Source organism: Danio rerio, chromosome 6 (assembly GCF_052040795.2).
Source record: "Danio rerio strain M-AB ecotype USA chromosome 6, GRCz13ab, whole genome shotgun sequence".
In the NCBI taxonomy this organism is placed as follows: domain Eukaryota; kingdom Metazoa; phylum Chordata; class Actinopteri; order Cypriniformes; family Danionidae; genus Danio; species Danio rerio.
The window spans coordinates 60,333,922-60,358,986 of NC_141026.1; the positions used below are offsets into that span (position 1 = coordinate 60,333,922).

The 25,065-nt window shown below is 35.0% G+C and overlaps 2 protein-coding genes across 11 annotated transcripts in view; one reads left to right on the plus strand and one right to left on the minus strand.

Moving 5' to 3' along the window:
* Positions 1-25,065, minus strand: part of LOC147843705 (uncharacterized) — a 999,056-nt gene that overhangs the window by 380,083 nt on the left and 593,908 nt on the right. The gene's annotated exons all lie outside the window — the stretch shown is intronic.
* Positions 1-25,065, plus strand: part of ralgapb (Ral GTPase activating protein non-catalytic subunit beta) — a 471,588-nt gene that overhangs the window by 56,308 nt on the left and 390,215 nt on the right. For 8 of the 10 annotated variants that reach the window (XR_015494301.1, XR_015494302.1, XM_087258126.1 and 5 more), the window contains 7 exons: positions 502-709; positions 11,475-11,676; positions 14,968-15,135; positions 15,361-15,475; positions 20,129-20,276; positions 21,030-21,094; positions 24,357-24,495. Coding sequence is in view for 7 of the 10 variants with exons in the window: in XM_087258126.1 (XP_087114252.1) it covers positions 502-709; positions 11,475-11,676; positions 14,968-15,135; positions 15,361-15,475; positions 20,129-20,276; positions 21,030-21,094; positions 24,357-24,495 (1,045 nt within the window). In the remaining 3 variants the exon portion in view is untranslated. Of the gene's footprint in view, positions 1-501; positions 710-5,387; positions 5,424-11,474; positions 11,677-14,967; positions 15,136-15,360; positions 15,476-20,128; positions 20,277-21,029; positions 21,095-24,356; positions 24,803-25,065 lie in introns of all 10 variants that reach the window. The other 2 variants (XM_087258132.1, XR_015494304.1) reach the window with 2 other exon arrangements.

Here is a 25,065-nt window from a genome sequence, read left to right on the forward strand (position 1 = left end):
CGCACTCCCGATATTGTTTACCGCTGCTCTGAATATTCAGTCTGACCTGGCATGTAAGTGTGGATCAGTAATAAGTGAAATTCCTGGACGCCGCCCGGCCAACCACTACATACACTTCTAACTGGCGAATGAACTGGGTTGTCTGCTGTTGTGTCACGGTGGGCGTGCTCGTGATTTGAAGAGGCGTGGCTTTGAAACACAGTCCCTCCCTGCCATCCAAAGCTAATATGCTATCCGATTAGCATTTTGGCAGATCACCTACTGCACCTTAAAGTAAGATGAAAGAATAAACAAATTGGAAATGAATAATTAATAGTATAATATATTTCTTTTGGAAAACCTAGCCTCACCCAGGCCCTCAGGTACATTGAGTTTGAGACCCCTGCTCTAGAGACAGCAGAGACTTACTTTTCATCTTGTAAACAGGAGGAATAATATGTCCCCTTTAAAACTGAAGGTATTTCATGTTAAGAAAATGACAATTTCAATCTTTCTCCACAGACTGGGCAGACCAGAGTATCGCATCAGCCTTCGTCCACATCTCCTCTCTCCAGCCCAAACCAGACGAGCTCCGAGCCCCGTCCGCTCCCGGCTCCGACCCGGCCCAAAGTCAACAGCGTGTTAAATCTGTTCGGCCAGTGGCTGTTTGACGCTGCGCTGGTCCACTGTAAACTGCACTCCGGCCTGAGCAGAGACAGCAGCATGACCGGTAAGAGCATAGCACACGCTTTAATCAACGCTGTGATCACCCCTTTTCCTTTGGTTTTCATCACTCTACTTATTTTACCTGTTGACGTTCTGATTGTTTTCTTTAATTTCTCAAAAATATTCCTACCTGCAAGATTGTAGCACATTTAGGGTCAGCATACACTAAAATAGATGCTGTGTAAATATCTTAATAAGAGATTTTATGTATTGGTAAGAACTATTGGATGTGTAGTAGGGTTGGGTCGATAGACGATGGCATTGTCCATCACGGATCGCCGATAGACATCACGATGCTGAGCCGGCATCTCAATCTTCAGCACCGCCCCCATCACAGCAGCAACCCGCTCGCGAAAAACACACACTGGGGTCCCGTTTTTACACCAATAGGTCTAAATCGATCCACATCCAAACTGGCGTTCATCTAGCAATTCTGGAGAGCCCTCCTTCCACACTGTACCGCTGAAACTGCATGTGACCGCGCACACACACACTCTGTCATGCGCTGAAGTGTAGGCTGTCTGACACTGAGCTCCAGGAGTCACCCCAGAGAGCAGTACACGTCGGTCAGTTTATCAAGGATGTACCGCTGGATGGCGTCTCACTATAGTTGTTAAAGGTGATTTTTAATTCATCTTGTCTCTATTTAACAACTCCTCGGTCTTTTGAATCTATCAGGTAACATGTCACAGCGTCAGTAAACTGCTTCAATCTTTCGCTTCACGCTTGTACTTAGTCATTAAAACCTCAATACTGTTGATTAGTTGCTGTTGGTTTTGCACCTTTTTTACTAACTAAGTTTGTGGACGCCATTATAACGACACGGATCACTCTGCATATTCATGCCAGAGTCCTGCGGAAATGTGATTGACAGGTGGCCATTTGTGTCTAACTTATCTTTATTTATTCATGATTTGGTTATGGGTAAAATAAAGAGCATGCGGGTCAGCTAGTTGAAACGGTAGGCTACAAATAATTCAATAATTAATTAATTATTCATAATTAAATGATTCACCGCAGTCTACAACGACGATGCCATCGTCTATCGCAATGTTTCACATTAGACATCGCACGATGCCAAATTGGTCGGCGTCGCCCAACCCTAATGTGAAGTAAACATCCTAGAAATTGTACACTGATAGAAATATTGAAGCCTTGTTTCTTCTACAATTTAATAACAGCATCATATATTTTTGTAGCACAAACAGTTGATTATGGTGCTTGTAACACCAAGGTTATGGATCTAGTTCACTTTATTAAATTATAAAATATTAAGGAATTTAAAGTGTCTGCCAAATGCATACATTTATATTTATTTATATATATATATATACTTCCGCGTTTGATTCAAATCATAAGCTGACAGTTAAACAGCTGAGCAAGCATCTTTTAAACTGTAGATCTGTAGTGTCTGCTTTTTGCTGGCTGTATGTGGGCGGAGTAATACACAAAGGGTAAAGAGGCTGTACAGGTGCTGATATTACTTAAATATATCACGGCTATCAGCCAATAAGATTCGAGAACCAGACAGAACTGTTTTATTATATATATATATATATATATATATATATATATATATATATATATATATATATATATATATGGGTCAAAGATAAAACAAACAAATTATCTGTAAACTATATTCTGTACATAATATGATATAATATAATATAATATAATATAATATAATATAATATAATATAATATAATAAAAGTTAGAATACCTATTTTGCATTTTGACAATTTATATTCACAAACATTAAAGGTGCTGTATGTCCGTTTTTGACTCTTCTAAAGCATAAAAATACCAGAATAAATGATTTCAGATATTCAGAGACATGCTCAGTGAACATTCTTGTTTATCTGAGAAACAATGCTGAAGTCAGATATTCTGCTTTGAACATGTGCGTTACGTGCCAGAACAGCAGTCTTTGTTTTGGTCTCTTTAACCCACCCAATACCAGTTTAGCCAGTTATTATTCAGCGCCCCAGGTTGCCTTGGTGGAAAACAGCATAGTTTGTTCATTCAGTCAGAAAGGCTCTCATAGCATGCGTCCTTGACCGAAATGTGACCTCCGGTGGACAGAAGCAGACTCCAAAATGAGATGGAGATTCAGATTTCCACATGATTAGATTAGATTAGATTCAACGTTACTGTCATTACACATGTACTGGCAACGAAATGCAGTTTTGGTCTGACCAGCAGTGCAATAGCAGCATGTGCAGAATATAGGTATAAGTTATAAAGTGCAGTTATAAAAAACTATGTGATATTTACAGATGGATGTACTATGAACATTATATACATGTTGTGTATACAGAGATTAACAATATATGAACATATGTACAGGTTGCTATTAATAATCAGAAGTGTACAGATAGATATATGTACAGTGGGTATCTACAATTCTAAATTAATTGAATGAATTACTGCAGTGATTATGGGGAGTGTAAGTTATGAGGGACAAAAGAGTCAGTGGAGGGCAGAGTTCAAAAGGTTGAGGTTATTGGTTAGCAAATAACATAAATATTACGAGCGTAAACATTAGGTGAGCAGGTTACATTGTAACCCTGTGTCCTAACATCACTTCATGTGATGAGATTTGCTGTGATGAGCAATTTGGTTGTTTGCAGCAGACGAAACACGACAGAAATGTAAATGCAGCCATTTAGAAATGCAAAATAGTGCACTCACTGCACCCCAACAAAATGGTCAGGTTTATAGTCTAATGAATACAAATTAAACCTCTTTAACATGATTAAATGTAGATGCTGAATCACTGATATACGAAGAGTCACAGTTCTGAAGCTCAATTCCAAGCGGTTTATTTTATTTTCCAGATCTGTGGTGAACTATCTGCTGCTGCTTTCAGTGATATGGCAATAAATGTCATGTGAAATGGTGTTCAAACTCACATTATTAGCATTTAACACTGAATAAAGCACATGAGGTGCACCTGAGCTGATCACAGTTTATCCTGTTGTTCAACTGCAAGTAACAGAAGCCGTTTCTAAAATATAAATTTCAGGTGTTGGTCCGGACAAAAACTCATTTTAATATGGAAAATATTCCTTTTATTGCGTGCCATTGCTTTTATTAGGCAAGGCAAGTTTATTTATATAGCACATTTCATACACAGTGGCAATTCAAAGTGCTTTACATAAACAGGAATAAAAAAATCTTATTAAGAACCCAATTTAAATCAGCCTTTTTTTGATGTGGTCAATCTGGCAACCTGTGCTTGCACGTGCTTTGAACCGGGAGTGCAATACCCAGTTCAACCACTGGGTGTCAAACCTACATACTGCACCTTTAAATTTAAACACTTTATTCCAATGTCCTGTCTATGTGTATAAAATGACTTTTCTAAAATTGAATTTGATATGGACGCCACCATCTCGTCTTTGACCCATTTGTAAATTGGCTAAAATTAAATGAATACAATATGTAATATTTTATTGACAATAGCCCCTTTCACACAGTGATACCGGTAAATATCTGGAAAATTTCCGGAACAACTTTACCGGTATATTCAAAAAAGTGCTGTTCACACAGGCGAGGACGTTACGGAAATTTTCCGGAAAAGAGCATTCACACATCCATTCCAAAATACCGGTAAATTCTGACATCATTCACCACAAATGAGCTTTAAACGGCTGCGCTTGTGTTTGTAAACATTTGACTAAATTACAAACTCTGTGGATGATCAATATTGTGAACAACTTTCGCAGGATCACTTTCGCATGTCGAGATGTTCATAATATGTGCGTGTGCAGGCGCTCACAGGCTGAAGCTTGAAGGTAAACAAACATAAGCATCTCATCGATGATTATTTACACAGTTGGCATAAAGAAGAACATATAAACGTGATCTGACTAACTTCTAGCAGTTAAATGTGTCTGGAAAAATATTCAAAGGTTTTTATTCTCACAAATCGCGCGGATGTAAATGCGTCTGACTGTTGTGATTGGCTAAAGCAGACGTCTCACGTCAGCACGTTCTAGACGTGCACACGCTTATTACGGCAATCTTGCTTCTGCATTCACACAGCGCAGCATTCCGGCAAATTACCGGTAATGTTACAACTTCTCTTTCCGGAAAATAGCCAGAACGAATTTACCGGTATTTTCAAAAAGGGCCTGTTCACACATACAACCTTTCCGGAAAGGTCTCTATGTGTGAAAGGGGCCAATGAAAAGCTTGCGTAATCCATTGATAGAGCTATTAACATACACCTTTATGGAATATAAATGTTATCAGTTGATATCGGTCTATCACAGTTTTTACATGCCTTATTGAAGTAGATTTATGATGTGGTAACTTTAGTCTCCAAAATAGGACATTCATTTAGAGCAGATGGATAGTTCTTATGTAAGAATAAACGTCTAACAAACATGCGTTTATTTATACACAAATATCTGCACAGTAATGAAAACCAATGTTGTGTAGTGAATTGATTGAAAGTTTTCTGTGGAATTACATGCATCTTTTTTTTTTTTTTTACTTGCATTGTTTTTGTTCATCTTTCATTTCTGCATGATGATCTATTTTTAATGGTTTACCTGTGTCTTTAAAACCAAACCACCAGAAAAAAACAACAACAACAACTTCTGAATAGTTTACTGAACTCTACTACTGCTGTTCTTTGATTTGTTTCCATTTTATCTCTGTTATCTTGCAGCAACATTTTTCCAAATTCTTCTTTCTTATAAATCTTGTAAGTAGGAACACAAGCTTTACCAGTTGCAGTTATTTGGTTCATTTCAGTTTGTTTTCTTCTTTTTCGTTGACACTGTCACTCGTTCATTGTTGCAGTACTTGTTTTCTTGGGGCAAGAGACTTGCGCATACACTGCTTGAGTTAAAGGTCCGAGGAGTCTTTTGACTGCTGCCCAAATCTCATTGGCTCAAATGTGACAAATATTCAGGATCCTGAGGCGGGATGTTGGTCGAGTACACTGTAAAAAATAAATAATATTACCAAAAGCCATCACAACACAAGCTTTTATGATACTTATGTAACTTATTCTTATAAGTGAAGTTTATTTATAAAGTAATTTCGAGAGGATCACATGCTTATGATTGTCCTCAGCTGCTCATCATGCATCAGCTGATGATTGATTCTCCAATCAGATGATTCCTAACCCACTATAAATAACCAGAGTTTTCTTATCTCAATATCTTCGTCTTGAAGAATACCCCCTACTCCCCCTTCTCTCCATATGGGCGACAGGCCGGCCCAGTGATTATCACTGTTGCCTGTTACGTTCCTTCCCCTTTTTGTCCAGGGTTGGGAAAGGAAAACAAAGAAAATTTTTGAAGAAAATCAAAGAAGACCAAATTAATGAATTGTGTATAGGTTAACTAAACAAAAATTGAGGGAACACTTCAATCCTCTGCTTCAGAAGTGTGAAACAACCACAAGAGAACTTTTGTTCTCATTCAATAAACAATAAATGAAGCGTAAGTCTTCAGGAGAATGATTAACTAAAACAACAACCAAAACAGATCTAGCTTAGGAGTAGTACTGAATAACCTAGTGCAGGTTAAAGTAAAGAAATAAAACAACAAAGGCTTTCCTCAACTCCCTTACTATGAATAAACAGTCAAACAAGTACAAAAATAAAAATAGCACCCTCTAACCTACAGCTTCATTTCGTAAATCAAAAAAGTCAGACAAAGAAACAATACAATTACCTTTTATATACCACACAAAAAAATCGTACAACTAATGCCGAGTTCAGACTGCATGATTTTCACAGTAGTCTTGTCACAGATGTTTTCACACTGCATGACTATCTGGGCTAGCGTTTCGTCGCTGCTTTGTTTACACTGCAGGATGGATCGGCGACATGGACATTCACATTGCATGACTTTACTATAGGAAGAATCGACGACAGCTTCGTCCAAACTACGTCTCACAGCCAAAAACACGTCGTATATCTTTTGTTATTAACTACATAATGAGAAAGAAGCCCTTAATGGGGTGAACATGTACATATTTGCTCACCTGGGTTAAAGGGAATTAGCCATTTCTCCTCAACTTAATAAATTAATTTCTTTCTGTATGAAACGTCACAGACACAGTTGCTCCTGAGTCCTGTCAAACCTCCACTAGTTTTCCCTCCATTTCGTGTGTCTAAATACACCAAAAATGAGCGCTTTTAACTTCTCCCGCTGCCTCCCGCTGGCCACACAAGTGGATGCTGCTCTCTCATTGGCTGTAGGTGATCGCCGATGCTATTTTCAGTAAAACTCAATTCACACGGCATGATTTGAATCGCCGACAGCTCCAGATATTCAGCACGCCAAATATCTAACAGGCATCAGCGACTCATTGGCGATTCTCTCAGATCGCGTCTTTGAAAATTCATACTGTGTGATTGCCACTCACGTGCACGAGCGCCGATTTGCCTATGATTTCAGGTATTTGTCTGTGATTTCTCAAAACCTGTCGGCGAGCCAAAATTGGGGATGAAATCATGCAGTCTGAACTCGGCATAAGAATGCAGATACACTGCCTGTAAAGTTCCACAACACAAGAGAAACTCCCAAAGACGGAAGTTAAATTGAACCCAATAGCTTAATAAACTTCTCTTAATATACAACAAAGTATGCAACAACCACTAGTCTGGAGCAGGGGATAAGTGAACCTCTCCTTGGGTTGAGGTACACTGCTCTTTTGTAGCAGCGTGTTACTGCAGCACGCTCCAACGATGAGCACCACCGGGGCCCAATCAGCTCCACCTAGTGAGCAGGCAGACACATTGGAAGAGTAAAGCTGCGGTCACCCTAGAGTTAGTGTGTGCGAAATTCTGTCGTGCGGCGCTGCGAAAAGAGGCGGGATTAAGCAAGCTTATTAGACGTTTATAAAAGCAAGCGATTGCTCCATGTTTTACATTTCTGTCCTGAGAGACGAGCCGAAATGGGAGCCAATGGGATGACAGAAAAAAACAAGAAGGCGAGACAAAGAAAAAGACATGCACAATATGCAATAATAAATGAATAAATACCTTCAGTCGTAACAATAGTTAACATCTACAGTTAAGGACAAAATGATTAGACCTGTGACCCGTTTCATTATTTTTAAAATATTTCCCAAAGTGCTGTTTAGCGGAGAGAAGGCTTTTCAACACATTTTCAATCGTAATAGTTTTAAGAACTCATCTCTCATCTCAGAATTTCATCTGACTGCCATGATGACAGCACATAATATTGGAATAGCTGTTTTGCAAGATGCTAGTATTCACTAGGTATTCACTAGGTTGATTAAGTTTATTAGTCAAGTCCTGGGAGAATAGTGGTTTGTTCTGTAGACAATCTCAAAATAAATAAATAAATAAATAAATAAATATTCACTGTATAACCCAGCAGTCAGCTTTATCAAATGAATTGAGTGTGGTCAACTCAAAATTCACTGAAAGTTAAATCTACTCATTTGAAAAGAGTTTTGAGCTAATTAAATACCTAATTACTTCAACTTAAATGGAGTACGTTCACGGTACTCGTATAGATTCATTTTTTAACTTGCTTTACTCAAATGAAGTTCACAGTACTTATTTGGATTCATTTTTGAACTTAAATGGTTTGTTGCACTCGGTTTCCTCAAATATTTTGAGTTACCCTTATTTCCCAGTGTGTATATAGTTTTTTAAGGGGGCTAATAATGTTGACCATAGCAGGTTTTATTTTACATTTAAAAGAAAAAATCTTGCTCGCTTAAACATAAAAGATGTGGTTATAGAGGAGGTCAATTGGGCAAAGCAGCCACTAACCTAACGGAATGGTAGTAAATCTATCCAACACACAAGGATTAAAAACTACCATTGAAGTAATCAGGACAGGCCTCCGGTCGAGCCGCTGAGACCCTAGAATGTTTGTCGCGCTTGATCCTTCAACTTACCCACCATCATTAAAACAAGTTCCTACCCATATCATCTCCTGAAGGACCTCTACTAACTGATCTTCTCCAAAGAAACACACCAACCAATGTTCTGTTCAGTTTTTGCCCAGCGTTTATTTGACAGCTTTTGTTGATTTTTTTTTATGTTAGCGTTTGGTTGATTTCCATTTGTTCTTTTTATATATGTTTTGTATGGATATTTTCTGCATGTCGTGGTTGTTGGTGCAATTTGTTTCAGCCATATTGTGCCTTAATGTCTTAATTTAGGATGCTGGACTGTAGAAATTGGCCTTTAATCAACGTTTGTCTGACATGAAACTCAACTGACATGCTCTGATAACAGGGAGACTGACCAGGAGATGGAGAAAAGCGTGTTCTGTTCTGCGTCAAACCGCTCATGCACTAACACGATCCAGCATGATGGTAGTTAAATATGATTTAGTAAGATCCCAACAAATAGATAAATACTCTACGTGACGGTCTAGAAGAAGAGCCATTACGTTAGCACTCGCTTCCTACTGCAAATTAAATTATCTCATGTCAAATAAATGTAATAAAGTCATGCGGAAGGATTAATGTTTCTTTATTTTTTATTTATATAGGTACAAATGATGATTGGTATGTAAATGAGAGTTTATTATGTTAAGTAATAATAATAATAATAATGATAATACATTCAATTTAAAGCACCTTTCTGGAAACTCAAGGTCTCTGTACAACATATATACACAATTATACAATTAAAAAACAATAAACCAAGAGTTTAAAACGTCATAAAATCAGCATATTAGTTCTGAAGGATCATATGACACTTATGATGTAATATGTATATGATGTATTATGATGCATTCTTAGTAAATTTGAGGAATAAACTAGTTTTACTAATATATACATGTACAAAAATATTTTGAATTATAATAATATTTAATCAATTCTGTATTGAGTTATTTGTTATATGATAATATTTATTCATTTCTGTATTGAACTATTTAGTTGTAATGATATTTAATAATTTCTGTTTTGAATTATTGATTTAAAAGAATATTTAATAATTTCTGTACCGAACCATTTAGTTGTAATAATATTTAATAATTTCTTTGTTAAATGATTTAATTTTAATCAGATTTATTAATGTCTGTGTTCAATTATTTGTAATATTATTTACTAATTTCTGCATTAAATTATTTCATTGGAAAATTATTTTTAAAATTCTGTATCAAATTATTTAGTTGTAACAATATTTACTAATTTCAGGATTGAGTTATTTATTTAGTTGTAATATTATTTCATAATTTCTATACTGAGTCATTTAGTTATAATTATATTTAAGAATGTATGTAATGAATTATTTAGTTGTAGTATTATTTAATAATTTCTGTTGAGTCATTAATTGTAATAATATTTAATAATTTCTGTATTGAGTCATTTAGTTGTAATAATATTTAATAATTTCTGTATTAAGTCATTTAGTTTTTATAATATTTAATAATTTCTATATTAAGTCATTTAGTTGTAATAATATTTAATTATTTCTGTATTGATATATTTTGTTGAGTGTAGGACAATTTTAAACTTTAATTTTATTTATTTTTATATATATATATATATATATATATATATATATATATATATATACATATATTTATATATATATATATATATATATATATATATATATATATATATATATAAATTATATAAATATTTAATATATTTTTTAATTATTTAATTGTAAAAATATTTAATAATTTCTTTATTGAAGTATTTAGTTGTAATACTATTTAATAATTTCTTTATTGAATTAGTTGTAATTATATTTAATTTATTTATTGAAATATTTAATTGTAATACTATTTAATAATTTCTGTTGAATTATTTTGTTGAGTGTAGTACAATTTAAAAAAAATTTTTATATTTATATATCAATATCAACAATTTATATTTATATATATCAATAAATTGTCGTATTCATTTTAAAGTTGCATTGCCTTTATAAATGTATTAATAAGGGTGCATATATTTGCATAAGCATACAATTAACATTACAAAATAACAGAAACAAAGATGATAAATGGGAGTTTATTATATAAGGTAATGTTTTTGATCAAAATTTTTGATTAGTGTATTAGATTCATTTCTGAAGGATTATATGACACTTAAGACTGAAGTAATAACTATGAATAATAATAAAGCCTTAATTGAATTTAAGGAATAAATGACATTTTACTAAATATTAATGTAGAGAATTGCTATTTTGAACTTCTATCATATTTCATAATTTCTGCATTAAAACATTTTGTCATGTAGGACAATTTGTTTCGTAAATTGTATTACTTTTTTGTTTTATTAATGTTTATATCAATAAATATTAGACTAAAACTAAATTAGTATTTAAATAATTTAAATAATTAGTATAATTATATTATTAGAATGTTTGTATTGAAAACACCCTACTTTTATAAATTAATCATTGTCCCCATGTCATATGCAATTTGCAAGTTGCATTATCTTAATAAATGTATTAATTAATGTACATATAATTGCATGAGCATACATTTAGCATCATTAAAATAAAAGTAATGCATTTTAAATGACAAAAAACCTTCCAAATAACATTGTTAGTGTTTCTAATTTAAATAAGACCTCATAGCTGCATATGTCTATTTTATTTTCGATCAAACATTTATATTTATTTTATTTCATTAATTATAGATAAAATAATCAGCATTTGTCCAATAATCTCTTTGTCGGTATTCCCTGTCATGGCCTTCAGAAGTGCACATGTGTTTCACTGAGTGTTTGTTTATCTCTCTCTCTCTCTCTCTCTCTCTCTCTCTCTCTCTCTCTCTCTGTCTCTCTCTCTCAGCACTGGCCACTCAAGCTGGAGTTGAACTGAGGCGTAAGGGCTCTCAGATGTCCACAGACACCATGGTCTCCAACCCCATGTTTGACGCCAATGAATTTCCTGATAATTATGAGTCGGGTCGAGCTGAAGCGTGCGGGACGCTCTGCAGGATCTTCTGCAGTAAGAAAACAGGAGAGGAGATTCTTCCCGTCTACTTGTCCAGGTGACAATACTACAAATATATATTTATATATATATATATATATATATATATATATATATATATATATATATATATATATATATATATATATATATATATATGTATATTTACATTTACATTTAGTCATTTAGCAGACGCTTTTACCCAAAGCGACTTACAAATGAGGACAAGGAAGCAATTTACACAACTATAAGAGCAACAATGAATAAGTGCTGTAGGCAAGTTTCAGGTCTGTAAAGTCTAAGAAGGAAAGTATTTGTAATATTTTAGTAATTTAGTAAATTATTTATTTATTTTTTTTTTTTGAGTACAGTTAGTGGTATATTCAGAGAGGCAATTGCAGATTAGGAAGGAAATTGGAGACTGAATAGTTGAGTTTTTAGTGGTTTCTTGAAGACAGCGAGTGGCTCTGCTGTTCTGATGCAGTTAGGGAGTTCATTCCACCAGCTGGGCAGATTGAATGCGAGAGTTCGGGAAAGTGATTTCTTCCCTCTTTGGGATGGAACCACGAGGCGACGTTCATTCACAGAACACAAGTTTCTGGAGGGCACATACATCTGCAGAAGCGAGAGCAGATAAGAAGGAGCAAAGCCAGAAGTCGCTTTGTAGGCAAACATCAGAGCTTTGAATTTGATGCGAGCAGCAACTGGCAGCCAGTGCAAACGGATGAGCAGCGGAGTGACATGTGCTCTTTTAGGTTCATTGAAGACCACTCGTGCTGCTGCGTTCTGGAGCAGCTGAAGAGGTTTGATAGAGTTAGCTGGAAGCCCGGCTAGTAGAGAGTTGCAGTAATCCAGTCTGGAGAGAACAAGAGCTTGAACAAGGAGTTGAGCTGCATGTTCAGATAAGAAGGGTCGGATCTTTCTGATGTTATAGAGTGCGAATCTGCAAGATCGAGCAGTTCTAGAGATGTGTAAATCAATGTTCATTCATTCATTTTCTTGTCGGCTTAGTCCCTTTATTAATCCGAGGTCGCCACAGCGGAATGAACCGGCGACTTATCCAGCACATTTTTACGCAGTGGATGGTAAAACTGAACAATTCACTAGCAAGAAAACAGTTAAAAAGAGCATCTGCAGCGCGAGAACAAGAGATCTCATAATCTACTTTCGCTCTCGTGGATAAGGAAAGCTTATTCGCACAGACATCAATTAGCCTATAAATAATTAATTTCGATGTTAAGTGCAAAGATTTGTGTCAAAACTGTTTCTAAATTCAGTTCTAATTTCCAGCAAACGAATAAATGAACAACAATAACGAAGTGTGCTCACAAACCTGAGTTATGTCCTAACACACATGCTGTGAACCATATGGTCTAAAACCTGATTTTTTAATAAAACATATATAAATATGCATATAGTAAATAATAATAACATTATACAAAAGCAAATTGTTATGAATGAACTGAAAAAGCCTCCCGAGATGAAGAAGACATGAAGGCAGTGGTGTTTATATTTATGTAGGCTAGAAAATAATATGTTTTGTAATATTTTAATCCTTTATATTTATATTCTATATCTATTCTTATTATATCCTATATATATCCTTAATATGTTTATTCTTTTTCATATGTAAAGATATTTGCGTATTGCTCTACATCTTGTGTGTATTAAGCAGTGTGTAAGCGAGGCGCACAACTAACGCGCTCTGCGCTGGACAATAGACCGGCTTTGTTCTGGTCTATTGAAAAATCTATTATAGTTTCTCTAAATTGCAACGCGCCAGCATTGTGCCTTAACACGCCTCAACACGCCTCCCTTTTTAGACCAGAACACCTATGGGCGCACATATGAGCGCAAATGCATTTGCTATTTAAACAGCGCGGCGGAAAACGTCAAAATGACTCTTGCGCCAAGCTGAAACTACCAAACAACAATTGCATCACACCTTGCGCCAGGTGTATAATAGGGCCCAAAGTGTTATTTTATGTATTATTACTGCATTTCTGAACCTCAATACTTTTAGCCATCAAATCATTTGTATCTGTTCAATTGTTTTGTATTTTATGTAGATAGTCCTCTAAAAAATAATCCCAATCAATGTAAATTGATGCATTTATCCAAAAAAGAGTTAAAAGTCATCTTGTGAAATTATATTCATATCGTTATATATATATATATATATATATATATATATATATATATATATATATATATATATATATATATATGGTGCTGATATATATATATATATATATATATATATATATATATATATATATATATATATATATATATATATATATATATATATATATATATATATATATATATATTAAGGGTGTCACGATCCTCCAAATCCACGATTCGATTACATTTTCGATTCTAAAGGCAGAATTCGATTTTCGATTATGAATAATTAATTAATTATTAACCAATTAATTATTTGTAGCCTACCGTTTAAACTACCTGACCTGCATGGTCTTTGTTTTACCCATAAACAAATCATACAGTAAATGAATAAAGGCAAGATACACACATAATTACCACCTGTCAATCACTTTTTCTGCGGGACTCGTGAATAGGCAGTGATCTGTGTCGTTATAATGGCGTCGGTAAAAAAGACGCACAACCAACAGGAACCAGCCAACAGTATCTGAGGTGTTCGCTAAAATGACGAAGTACAAGAGAGTGAAAGATTGAAGCAGTCTTCTGACTGCCTGGACCTGCTGTCTGGAGCGCATGGCTGTGTCTGTGTGGTCACGTGATTGGCATTTTTCGCGAGCGGATTCACAACATGGACGGGCGGAGGATCGCGATGCCGGTGTTGTCTATCGGATGAACGGTACGTAATACGTACATAGCAGAGCTTGCAAAACTGTGTTTTTTTTGTCGACAACACGAAATCCAAAATGTTTACACACCGGCGACTTCATTGAAAGAGGAGAGGGTTTCTGTCGACGGGTCTCCTGCGTCTGCAGTTTAACAAGCACTTCAACAAGCCGTTTTTTTTCCCGCTTGGCAAGCCAAGCTGACGTGACATGGGGGCGTGGCAGCATCGACGATTCTATATTTTGATTCAATAATCGAAATTAAGCATAAATTTCGATCGATTTCGATTAAAAATCGAAATCGTGACACCCCTAATATATATATATACCCATAGGTGTTCTGGTCTAAAAAGGGAGGCGTGTTGAGGCGCATTGCTGGTGCGTTGCTATTTTGAGAAATATATATATATATATATATATACTGCAGATAAACTGAATATTTCAATGTCGAATATCGTGCAGCCTTACTGAAGATATTCAAGAATTGACTGCAACTACTGAAATAGCCTTGATTCTGTCAGGTTCTACATGGTGCTGATCCAGGGTCTTCAGATTTCAGACTTCATCTGCAGGCCGGTCTTAGCCAGCATTATCCTGAACTCTTCTGCTCTGTTCTGCTCCGATCTCAAGGGAATCAATGTAGTGGTTCCCTACTTCATATCTGCACTGGAGACCATCCTGCCGGACCGGTGAGTGTCTGATGATAACCATGCCTGAGGAAATCTTGCACATGCTAGGATTACACAAAAAATCTCCTTGTTTAGCTCTGTGTCTTTTTGTTGATTCTTCACATCAACGACTCAACTCTTTTTATTGATGGATTTATTTACCTCCTTACATTGATATCCAGGGGATGTCCACTCCTATTGCATGCTCAATGTGAATGCATGTTTCTGATTATTTTGCACCAACAGAGAGCTGTCGAAGTTTAAGTCTTATGTGAATCCTACTGAGCTGAGAAGAGCCTCCATCCACATCCTGCTGTCCATGCTTCCGCTTCCTCACCACTTTGGCAACGTCAAATCAGAGGTAAACAGAATTCAGGGAATTTTATATATATATATATATATACATATAAATATATAAATAAATATATATATATATATATATATATATATATATATATATATATATATATATATATATTAGCGATGTCAAAATTAGTGCGTTAACGCATGCGATTAATTTTAAATAATTAACGCGTAAAAAATTTTTTACGCAATTAACGCAGATGCAGGTTTTTTTTACTTCCTGTTGTGGTGGACGTGTGTTTAACATGCAAGAAAAGTAAATAACACCAAGGAAGCACTTTTTGAAGGCAAGTTCCAGCATAAAACAGTTAGTTGCATCACAGGTTATCCAGAGTTTCATGCAATTTCGGGTGTTTCATTTTTAACTTTCTACTTCTGTTGTAAGTTGATACCGCATGGCGAACAGAAAGAAAATCCTCCGCATTTCGTGACTCGGTGTTCCTTTAAGGTAATAAAATCACTGCTTAGGCTACACGGTAGACTTTTAATAAGAGTATAATCTTAATCATATTAAAATCGGAGTATTGGTGTCTTATGTAAATGTACTCAGAAAGTCTCTGGTGAAGTCGCGAGCTGTCAAAGACAGGGCATTACTCTGCCTTTCAGCATGATCCCTCCAAGTTTAGCGTGTTTCCTCATTAAACGCAACGAAAGCGTATACTTCGCGTTGTTGTGTTAGAATCCTTGTGAAATACAGTAATACTTTAGGACGCTTAGATTAAGCAGATTTGATGAACGTGATCATGCGTGTTGAATCTGAGGGGGAGTCGCTCCAGTATGGAAGGCCGTTGGGGCCAAAACATCTGCAGCCCATTGTGTGATACTCCTAGTCTTAGCAACTGGATGAATGTAAAGGAGGATTAAGGTAAATTGTTTCTACGCTATAACTAATGTTCTCAACTCACAGCAATAAAACTTTACAACGAGTGCAACTGTTTGTATTCTATAGTTTACTATTATAATTTTCCATATCTGCAATTCCTGTATTTTGGCATTTTTTGCAGTCCACTTAGAATCCAACATGGAAATCAATGTTTTCTTTATTGGCATTGATTGTTTTGAAATTCAGATGTCATTAACATGCCTGTGTTTTAATTTCTGTAATAAATATGACTGTCAAGCCACGATCTTGATGGTTTATTGTGGGTATGTTGTTTACATGAAGAAATCTGTGTTACAAGTTAAACAAAAATTATATTAAACAATTATATTTTGAATTTTAATTCTAATAAACAATTATATTTTGAATTTAAATAGTTTTTGTCTTGCGTTTACATTAATTTTACATTTAAATAGGCAAAATTACAAGTTTCAGTATTTTAAATGCGGCTAATTGCGATTAATTTTTTTTTAAAGGTGCGATTAATTAGTTACATTTTTTTTATCGATTGACAGCACTAATATAAGGGGTGTAACGGTTCACAAAAATCACGGTTTGGTTCGATACGACACAGTGGTGTCAGGGTTCGGTATGTTTTGATACAGCAAAAAAATTAAAAAAGCCAGAGGATTTCTCTGATTTAAATTTTTTATGTATTAAAACTGACGTTATAAAAGTATGATCCTGTTTCTTTTTTCTTTTACTTTAAACAGTAATAAAGCTATACTACCACGGTTTTTGCTAAGCAGCAAATTAAACAAATCCTTCTTTATACTCTAAACCAAAAAGCTTCCTTTAAATAAATCAATGTAATATTGTAGTAGTTCAACAAATAAAAAATAAAAAAAACAATTTAGTTTTTTAATGGAATTTAAATTTATTTTTACGTATTTATTTTCAGAAAGATGAGTGTCCACCTTTTCTCAGACAGCACAGATCTGCTTGATTTGACTTTCACCTGCCATTTCAGTGCATCTAATAGCCGGAATTATCTGACTGATATGGACTTATGAAGGAATAATGTAACGGGGCTCTATTACATTCAACATTTTTTTAAAATCGAAATTTCCACTACCGATTAAGATCTAACAGGGATCGAAATTAACTTTTTTTCTTGGAGCACCGGTGGTCCTAACTTCAAAAATGCCTGACAAAATTTAGTCGCACCCACCAAAAATGATGAGCACCGTTACTACACGTTTTACATTAATTCATATTATTAAGCTGAAGTCAAAACTATTCACCCACCTATGAATTTATTCTCTTTTTCCAATATTTTTCAAATGATGTTGAACAGATTCAGGAATTTTTCACAGTATTTCCTATATTATTTGTTCTTCTGGAGAAAGTCTTATTTGTTTTATTTTAACTAGAAAAAAAAGCAATTTTTAATTGTTTTAATCCCATTTTAAGGTTAATATTATTAGCCCCCTTAAGCAATATTTGTTTTGGATTGTCTACAGAGCAAACCACTGTTATACAATGACTTGCCTAATTACACTAACTTTACCCTAATTACCCTAGTTAAGCCTTTAAATGTCACTTTAAGCTGAACACTAATCATTTTCATTTGTCAAAATATTTATATTTATTTAATACCTTTTTCTTATAGCACTGTTTTCCCACATTAAATAAATACTGTAGTCATTTAGAGTAAATACTATAGTAAAGTACTTAAATTAATATGTTGTGGTATGGAAACACAACAACAGTACTATAAACAAATGACCCAGTACTGCAGTATTCTACAACTATAGGGTATATTGTACTACAAACCACCAGTTTACTATAGTAAAGTATAATATAGTATTTAACACAGTTTATCAGTTCACCAATGTTATTACTACAGTATGCTGGAGCATTCATTAATAAAGGGTTGTAAATACTATATATAGAGTATAAGATGCTTTACAATATTATTGCTCAAAAACACTCATACTTACTGTAAATTACTATAGTATTTTTTCATGTGGGATATAGGGCTGGGCGATTTTTCGATTAATTCGAATTTACGTTTTGACGACGATTTAATTCTATATTAAATCGAGAATCGCAATTTTTTTTTTTTTTTTTTTTTTTTTATTTAATTATTTTTTAAATATATATTTAATACATTATATTGGCACCAATGCGCTTTGGTTCACTCTCTGTATGAAGCAGGAAGCACACCAGAAGCACCTCTCGGCGACGCGCCGCGCACGCATTTCATTTTTCAGCCGCGCCATCTGATTAGTTTCATGTTAAATATCATGTGAATGTGTGCGTCTGGTGTGTGATAGTTTAAACTGTCATGTGCACGCCGTGTCGCGGCGCTTCTAAAGTGCGACCTGCTTGACTGCCTGTTAAAGCGTGAAGTCATGAAGGATTTCGCTTGTTGCATTAGTTGGAGTCATCTTCTGTGTGGATTGTCAAGACATTCCCTCATCAAGTCGATAAACTCGATCTCAACATGTATGAAGGACGTAAAAGCCTGCCATGTGAAAAACCGCGCTGATCTTTAGGTTTGAACACGAGTAGAGGTGAGGGCCTGTAGCAGTGAAAATGAAAGTAGCCGCCCCCATGACGTCATTTAGCGGACCTAGTTGAAAACCAGACAGATCAGGCAGCATAATACAGAGAGTGGAGCAAAGCGCATCAAATGATCGATATTTAAAAGGGGGGAAAAAGAAAAATAAATTTAAATATATTATTTTATATTAGACACACATCTGGTGCTTGTATTTGCTCCTGCTATATGTTCACAACTTCACACACTGGGTTAAATTAGGCTTTACAGTTTCCATGTTCAGTCCTTTTCTTCCACTGTATGTTTTTAAGAAAAGGCAGCAGCAATACAACCTGCCATTCAATCAGAAGACAAAGTCAAAGCCGAGCTGACAGCCAATCTTTCCTAGGCTCAGCAAAACTAGCAAAAATACCTCTGTATTCCTGCAACTGCAATATTTACACAAATATTTCTTATTCAAATCTTCAGCAACGCTATTTAACTCGTGAATTTGTTTTACATTTATTCACACCTTGACCCATTTTTGTATGACATGGCCATTAAAAATACAATGCTCCTTAACCAGATGGGTTTTCAAGTTACTTATAAAGAGAATGTTACTTCAGTCATGTTGTTGTGATGTTTTGAGAAGACTAGTAACACAATGAAAAAAAAAAAATAATAATCGAAATCGTGAATCGGTCAAACTTTATAAAAAACCTAGATTTTTTTTTTTTTTTTGCCAAATCGCCCAGCCCTAGTGGGATAGCATGTTTTGTCCATTGCTATGGTGTTTTTTGTGTCATTTTATTCCTTTTTTACTGACAATTTAATATATTTAAGCAAAATGATATAAGAATATGTATAATATAAAACTTAATAATAATATGTATAAGTAGCACTTCTTGTGTGTAATGCCTCTTCTTGTTGAATCACTGAATGTTTCAGAAGTGTTAATGCAGAATAACAGAGACAGCGCGCAGAAGTATAAATGCACAGCCACTTGATGCAGAAGTATAAACCAGGCTTTAATGTAAATAAAAAAACTACAGTTTATAAATATAACGGAGCACAAGATGTTTTGAATGAAAGTGAATGAGACAGGAAGAAAAATAAGGTGGCTGGATCATGAAAATTTTTGTCAGATAAGTCAGAGTTTGATGTTTGGCTTCAAATGGAAACCCAGGGTAAAACGCTTCAGATGTGGGGGTGTTATCCGTTCATCTTCCTGATTTCTCTCTGAGCACATAACTGAATTGGCTGTGTTTATCTAATTGAATCTCCAGGTTCTGTTGGAAGGGAAATTCAGCAACGATGACAACTCTCTCCACGACAAGGCGGTCACCTTCCTCTCCCTGAAGCTACGATTGGTCAATATTCTGATCGGCGCCCTGCAAACAGAGACAGACCCGATCAATACACAGATGATACTGGGTATTCAATATGTGCATTTACTGGTTTGTCAAGAGAAATACAATGAAAGAAAGAGTCCAGGCTCTGAAACATGCTTTGTCAGTGAAAATCTATAAACATATTAAGCAAACTGTTATTATTATTTATATTTATAAAACTATTATTCTTTATAAACTCCATATTTTGTAGAACTCCATCGTTCAAGGTTAACTATATTGCTATTTTATAAGTTAAATAATAATAATAAATAGTAAATTAATAGAAATTATTATTATTATTATTATTAGATACGTACCTTAAATGATTTGTTTAACAATGTTAAACTGATATCTTATAATGATTTGAAAAAAAAGTTTAAATTAGAAGGACAAGATCATTTTTTGGAAATACTTACAAATCAGACATTGTATTGAAATAACGGCCCTCAAGGTACAGAATAGAAATATGTTGGAAAAATTGTATAAATTCCCAAAACAGCTTCAAAAAGTTTCTACGTTTTACAAATTTATGTTGTCTTTTATCAGGAGTTTGTTCACATTGCCGTGCTGCTGTGTTCGCCTAAATCCTAATAATAAATAATAAATAGCCTACTGATAAAGTAAGTTATATAACAATCATATGATAATCTTTAATATTTTTTTGTAGTGTGTGCTGTATTATTATGTAACCACATACCAATTAAATACCAACTATACCAACAAATTATAGCAATGGTTATGCACATTCAGTTCTGGCAGTTGTGGATAATAACTGCATGTGTGTTTCTTCCCACAGCGGCGATGCTGAATATCGTGCAGGATTCTGCTCTGCTGGAGTCTGTTGGTGCTCAGGCTGAAGTGGTACGACTTTTACTGTCCCACATGAACTAATATCAGTTTAGAAAGAGAACCTGACCTACATTTGAAGTGTCGGCAGGATGGTACATGAGAAAGACAGATCATTAGCCACGTTTCCATCCACCTATGTTCATGCACAATTTGGGATATGGAAATGCTAAGATGAGTAGGATAAATGGTAACACTTTATAATAACTGCACATTATGAACCATTTATTAAGCATTAGCAAATAGTGAATTCATTATCTGTTAAGCATTAACTCTACATTAATAAGCGTTAGTATGCAGTTTATAACTGCAGCTACAAATGCTCTATTCTTGACTTACAATCATATTTAAAATGTGTTTAATAATTGTACTTTCATACTTAGTTAACAATTTATTTTTCATTACTACATTAAGTATCGCATTATTTACAAGCCAGTTGTATTTAAGAGTAGTTGAGGGTTTTTAGGATCATTCAGAATGAGTTAGTAAATGATTAATAAACTATTGAAATCAACGTTTATATGTCTTATTATTCAGGCATATATTAATGGTTACTCTGTCTGATAATAAATGCTTTATTAACTCAACTTCTTCTAGTTTTGTGACCTAATCAAAAGTGAGGACTATTGATGCTTTATAAATCCCTTATAAATGACAAATAAAGGCTAAGTTAAATTCTAAACAGGAGAAATGACATTATTCATTCCTATTAGTTTAAAGATACACAAATGAAACTGTACTTCAAATGAAAAATAAATCTTTGCAACCTGATCTAAAATAAAATCAATTTAGAGTTTAAACATTGCATGTTATTATATTGTTAAATTATTATATTGTTGTTTTATCCAGTTGGATGTCGTATTTTGACACTCAAGTTATTCAGCAATGTTTAAACTTTACAGTAATTTTACTTTTTAGATAAGATTGCAAAGATTATTCTTCATTTGATTCTGAGCCTTTATTTGTCATTTATAAGGGATTTATAAAGCATGAATAGTCCTCACTTTAGATTAGGTCACAAAACTGCATGAAGTTGAGTTAATTAAGCATTTACTAACATATTAGTTAACTATTAGTATATGCCTGAATAATAAGATATACAAATGTTGATTTTAATAGTTTATTAATCATTTACTAACTCATTTTGAATGATCCTAAACACCCTCAACTACTCTTAAATACAACTGGCTTGTAAATAATGCGATACTTAATGTAGTAATGAAAAATAAATCATTAATAAGTATGAAAATACAATTATTAAGCATATTATATAGGTGCTTATAAGTCAAGAATACAGCATTTGTAGCTGCAGTTATAAACTGCTTACTAATGTTTATTAATGCAGAGTTAATGCTTAAAAGGTCACGAAGCACCAAAACACATGTGTTGAGCTGTTGACAGTCGTATATGTGTCCCACACTGCTAAAAACACTATTAGGACACCTATATTTTTTTGCGTTATTTCAAGCAAATTTGTACTTCCGGTTTGAAACTAATTTTTGAAGCTGCGTCACGGTCATGACATAATAGCGTGTATTCCAGCGTGCAGACTGGACGTCTGTGCCAGAGTGTGTCTTATTACGTCTTGCAGTGTGCTGCATTAATGCATGAGTAAGGCTTGGTTCAAACCAATCAGCGCGCTCTATTGTGTAACTTCATTAATATTCATTACTGTCAGAGTGTAGACGGCAGAGACGCCACGTTGTGTTGGTAAAACAAGCGTGAAGTGTTGCTTTTATAGTTTGCTGCAGTGAAGTTTTGTTTTCATTTTCTCTCTGTGAGAGCTCAGCTGGAGTCACGTGTGGATTAACAGTGTACGCGACGCTCGACAACAATAACTTACGTGTCTAAGGAGGATTATTGTTTACCTGAGAGCTGTTCTCATCTGCAAACGCTGAGATCCTGATTCGCTTGTAGTCTCCTCTTAATAAAGACGCGGCTCTAGTTGCTGGTGATTGTCCTGTCTCTACAGATTTGGTAAGTGAGTGACCAGTGCTCTTTGTTTATTCAGTTCGTATTTTATTCGTATCGACCAAACTATTGCACCGAGTGTAAACAAGTTAGCACAAACAGTTACAACCAAACTATAACCTTGTGTTGGATTTTGTGACCGGAATAACACACGCGGCTTTCTGACGCTACCTGCTGTGTGCATCTAAGTTTCCGGGAAATGCTGAGTTTTTTTTCTCTCATTTGCCGTGCGGTATCAAACATTGCATGAAAAATAGACGCTTACAGCAGCTCCTCGAATCAAATATCTCGTTTGTCGGGAAGGACATGAATGAATTCCCTGAATGAAAGAGCCAAACTGCAGTTAAAGTCCACCATTTAATAATTTGCCAAATAATTCGACAACAGATGTCCATGTAAACACCATCACTTTCTCCCCTGTGTGTGTTTTGACTCTGAAACTTGCGCGTGCTCAAATAGACACTCCCACACCAAGCCTCTTTTCTTCCTCCGACACTCCCCCCAAACAGAGCTGGACACGCCCACTTTTCTGACTTTTTCCAAAGTAGAGGTGTGAAAACACCCTGCTGAGACGAGGGGGTTTCATGGCCCTTTAACAGATAATGAGTTCACTATTTGCTACTGCTTAATAAATTATTTATAGTGTGTAGTTATTATAAAGTGCTACCGGATAAACTACTTGTATTACTTTTAGGCAACCCGGTGGTGCAGTGGTTAGCACAGATGCATCACTGCAAGAATGTTGCTGGTTCAAGTCCCGGCTAGGCATTTCTGTGTGGAGTTTTCATGTTCTCCCCCTGATGGCGTGGATTTCCTTTGCCAAATTTTTTCAGCATATGTTTTCTGCAGCGGATGCATCCCATTACTGGGAAACAACCATTCACACACACACACTAATACACTCTGGGCAATTTAGCTTAATCAATTCCCCTATAGCGCATGTGTTTGGACCGGAGCACCCGTAGGAAACCCATGCTTACAAGGGGAGAACATGCAAACTCCACACAGAAATGCCAACTGACCCAGCCAGGACTTGAACCAGCAACCTTGCTGTGTGGCCATGGTGCTGACCGCTGAGCCACCCTGTCGCTCCAGCTTTATTCACTACTGTTTTATTCGATATTTCAGTTTTGTGCCTTGGCTTTGTCTTATTTGCATTGGATGGAAGCACAGCTAATGCTGCAGTGTGTGTGTGTGTGTGTGTGTGTGTGTGTGTGTGTGTGTGTGTGTGTGTGTGTGTGTGTGTGTGTGTGTGTGTGTGTGTGTGTGTGTGTGTGTGTGTGTGTGTGTGTGTGTGTGTGTGCAGGGCAGTGTGGATGGCAGTCATTCTCTGGCTAAGAGTCACAGTCGTAATAACAGTGGCATCAGCAATGCTAGCGCAGGCAGTTCAGAAGCCACCACTCCAGACAGCGAACGCCCGGCTCAGGCCCTGCTGAGAGACTACGGTAAGCACAGAGGGACATCAGATACTTGTGCGTTTTATCTGCATTAAAGCATTTCTCTGTTTAACTCTGCTTTAATAAGTGGCTTTGGATGAAAGCATCTGCTAATGCATAAATCTAAATGCTTAGGAAAATGATTTGAAAAGCTTGTCAGAGATCTGAGCCGGTTAATTATTGTAGTAATGACAAGATTCATTAGCAGATATGCCAAAATGACTCCAAATGATCCTGTTTATTTGACGTTATACTCTCATACAGAGTGTGCGGTGGTTTATTTAAACATGGCTTTTATTTTATTTGTATATTTACAGTATAAGAACATTTACACTGCATTTTTCCATTCACTGAAAGCAGACAGTACCACAAGGCCATCATTTACACCAAAATGTAATATACACAAATAATTTTCAGGATTATTATACAACTGAAATAACTAATTATTCAAGAAATAGTTCTATAAAACTATAAAAATTTGTTTAAAAACTAAATAATTTTACATTTATTTTGATTAGACAAATTAAAAAAATGAATTATTCTAAAATAATTCTATGAATAATCATAGTAATATTAAAA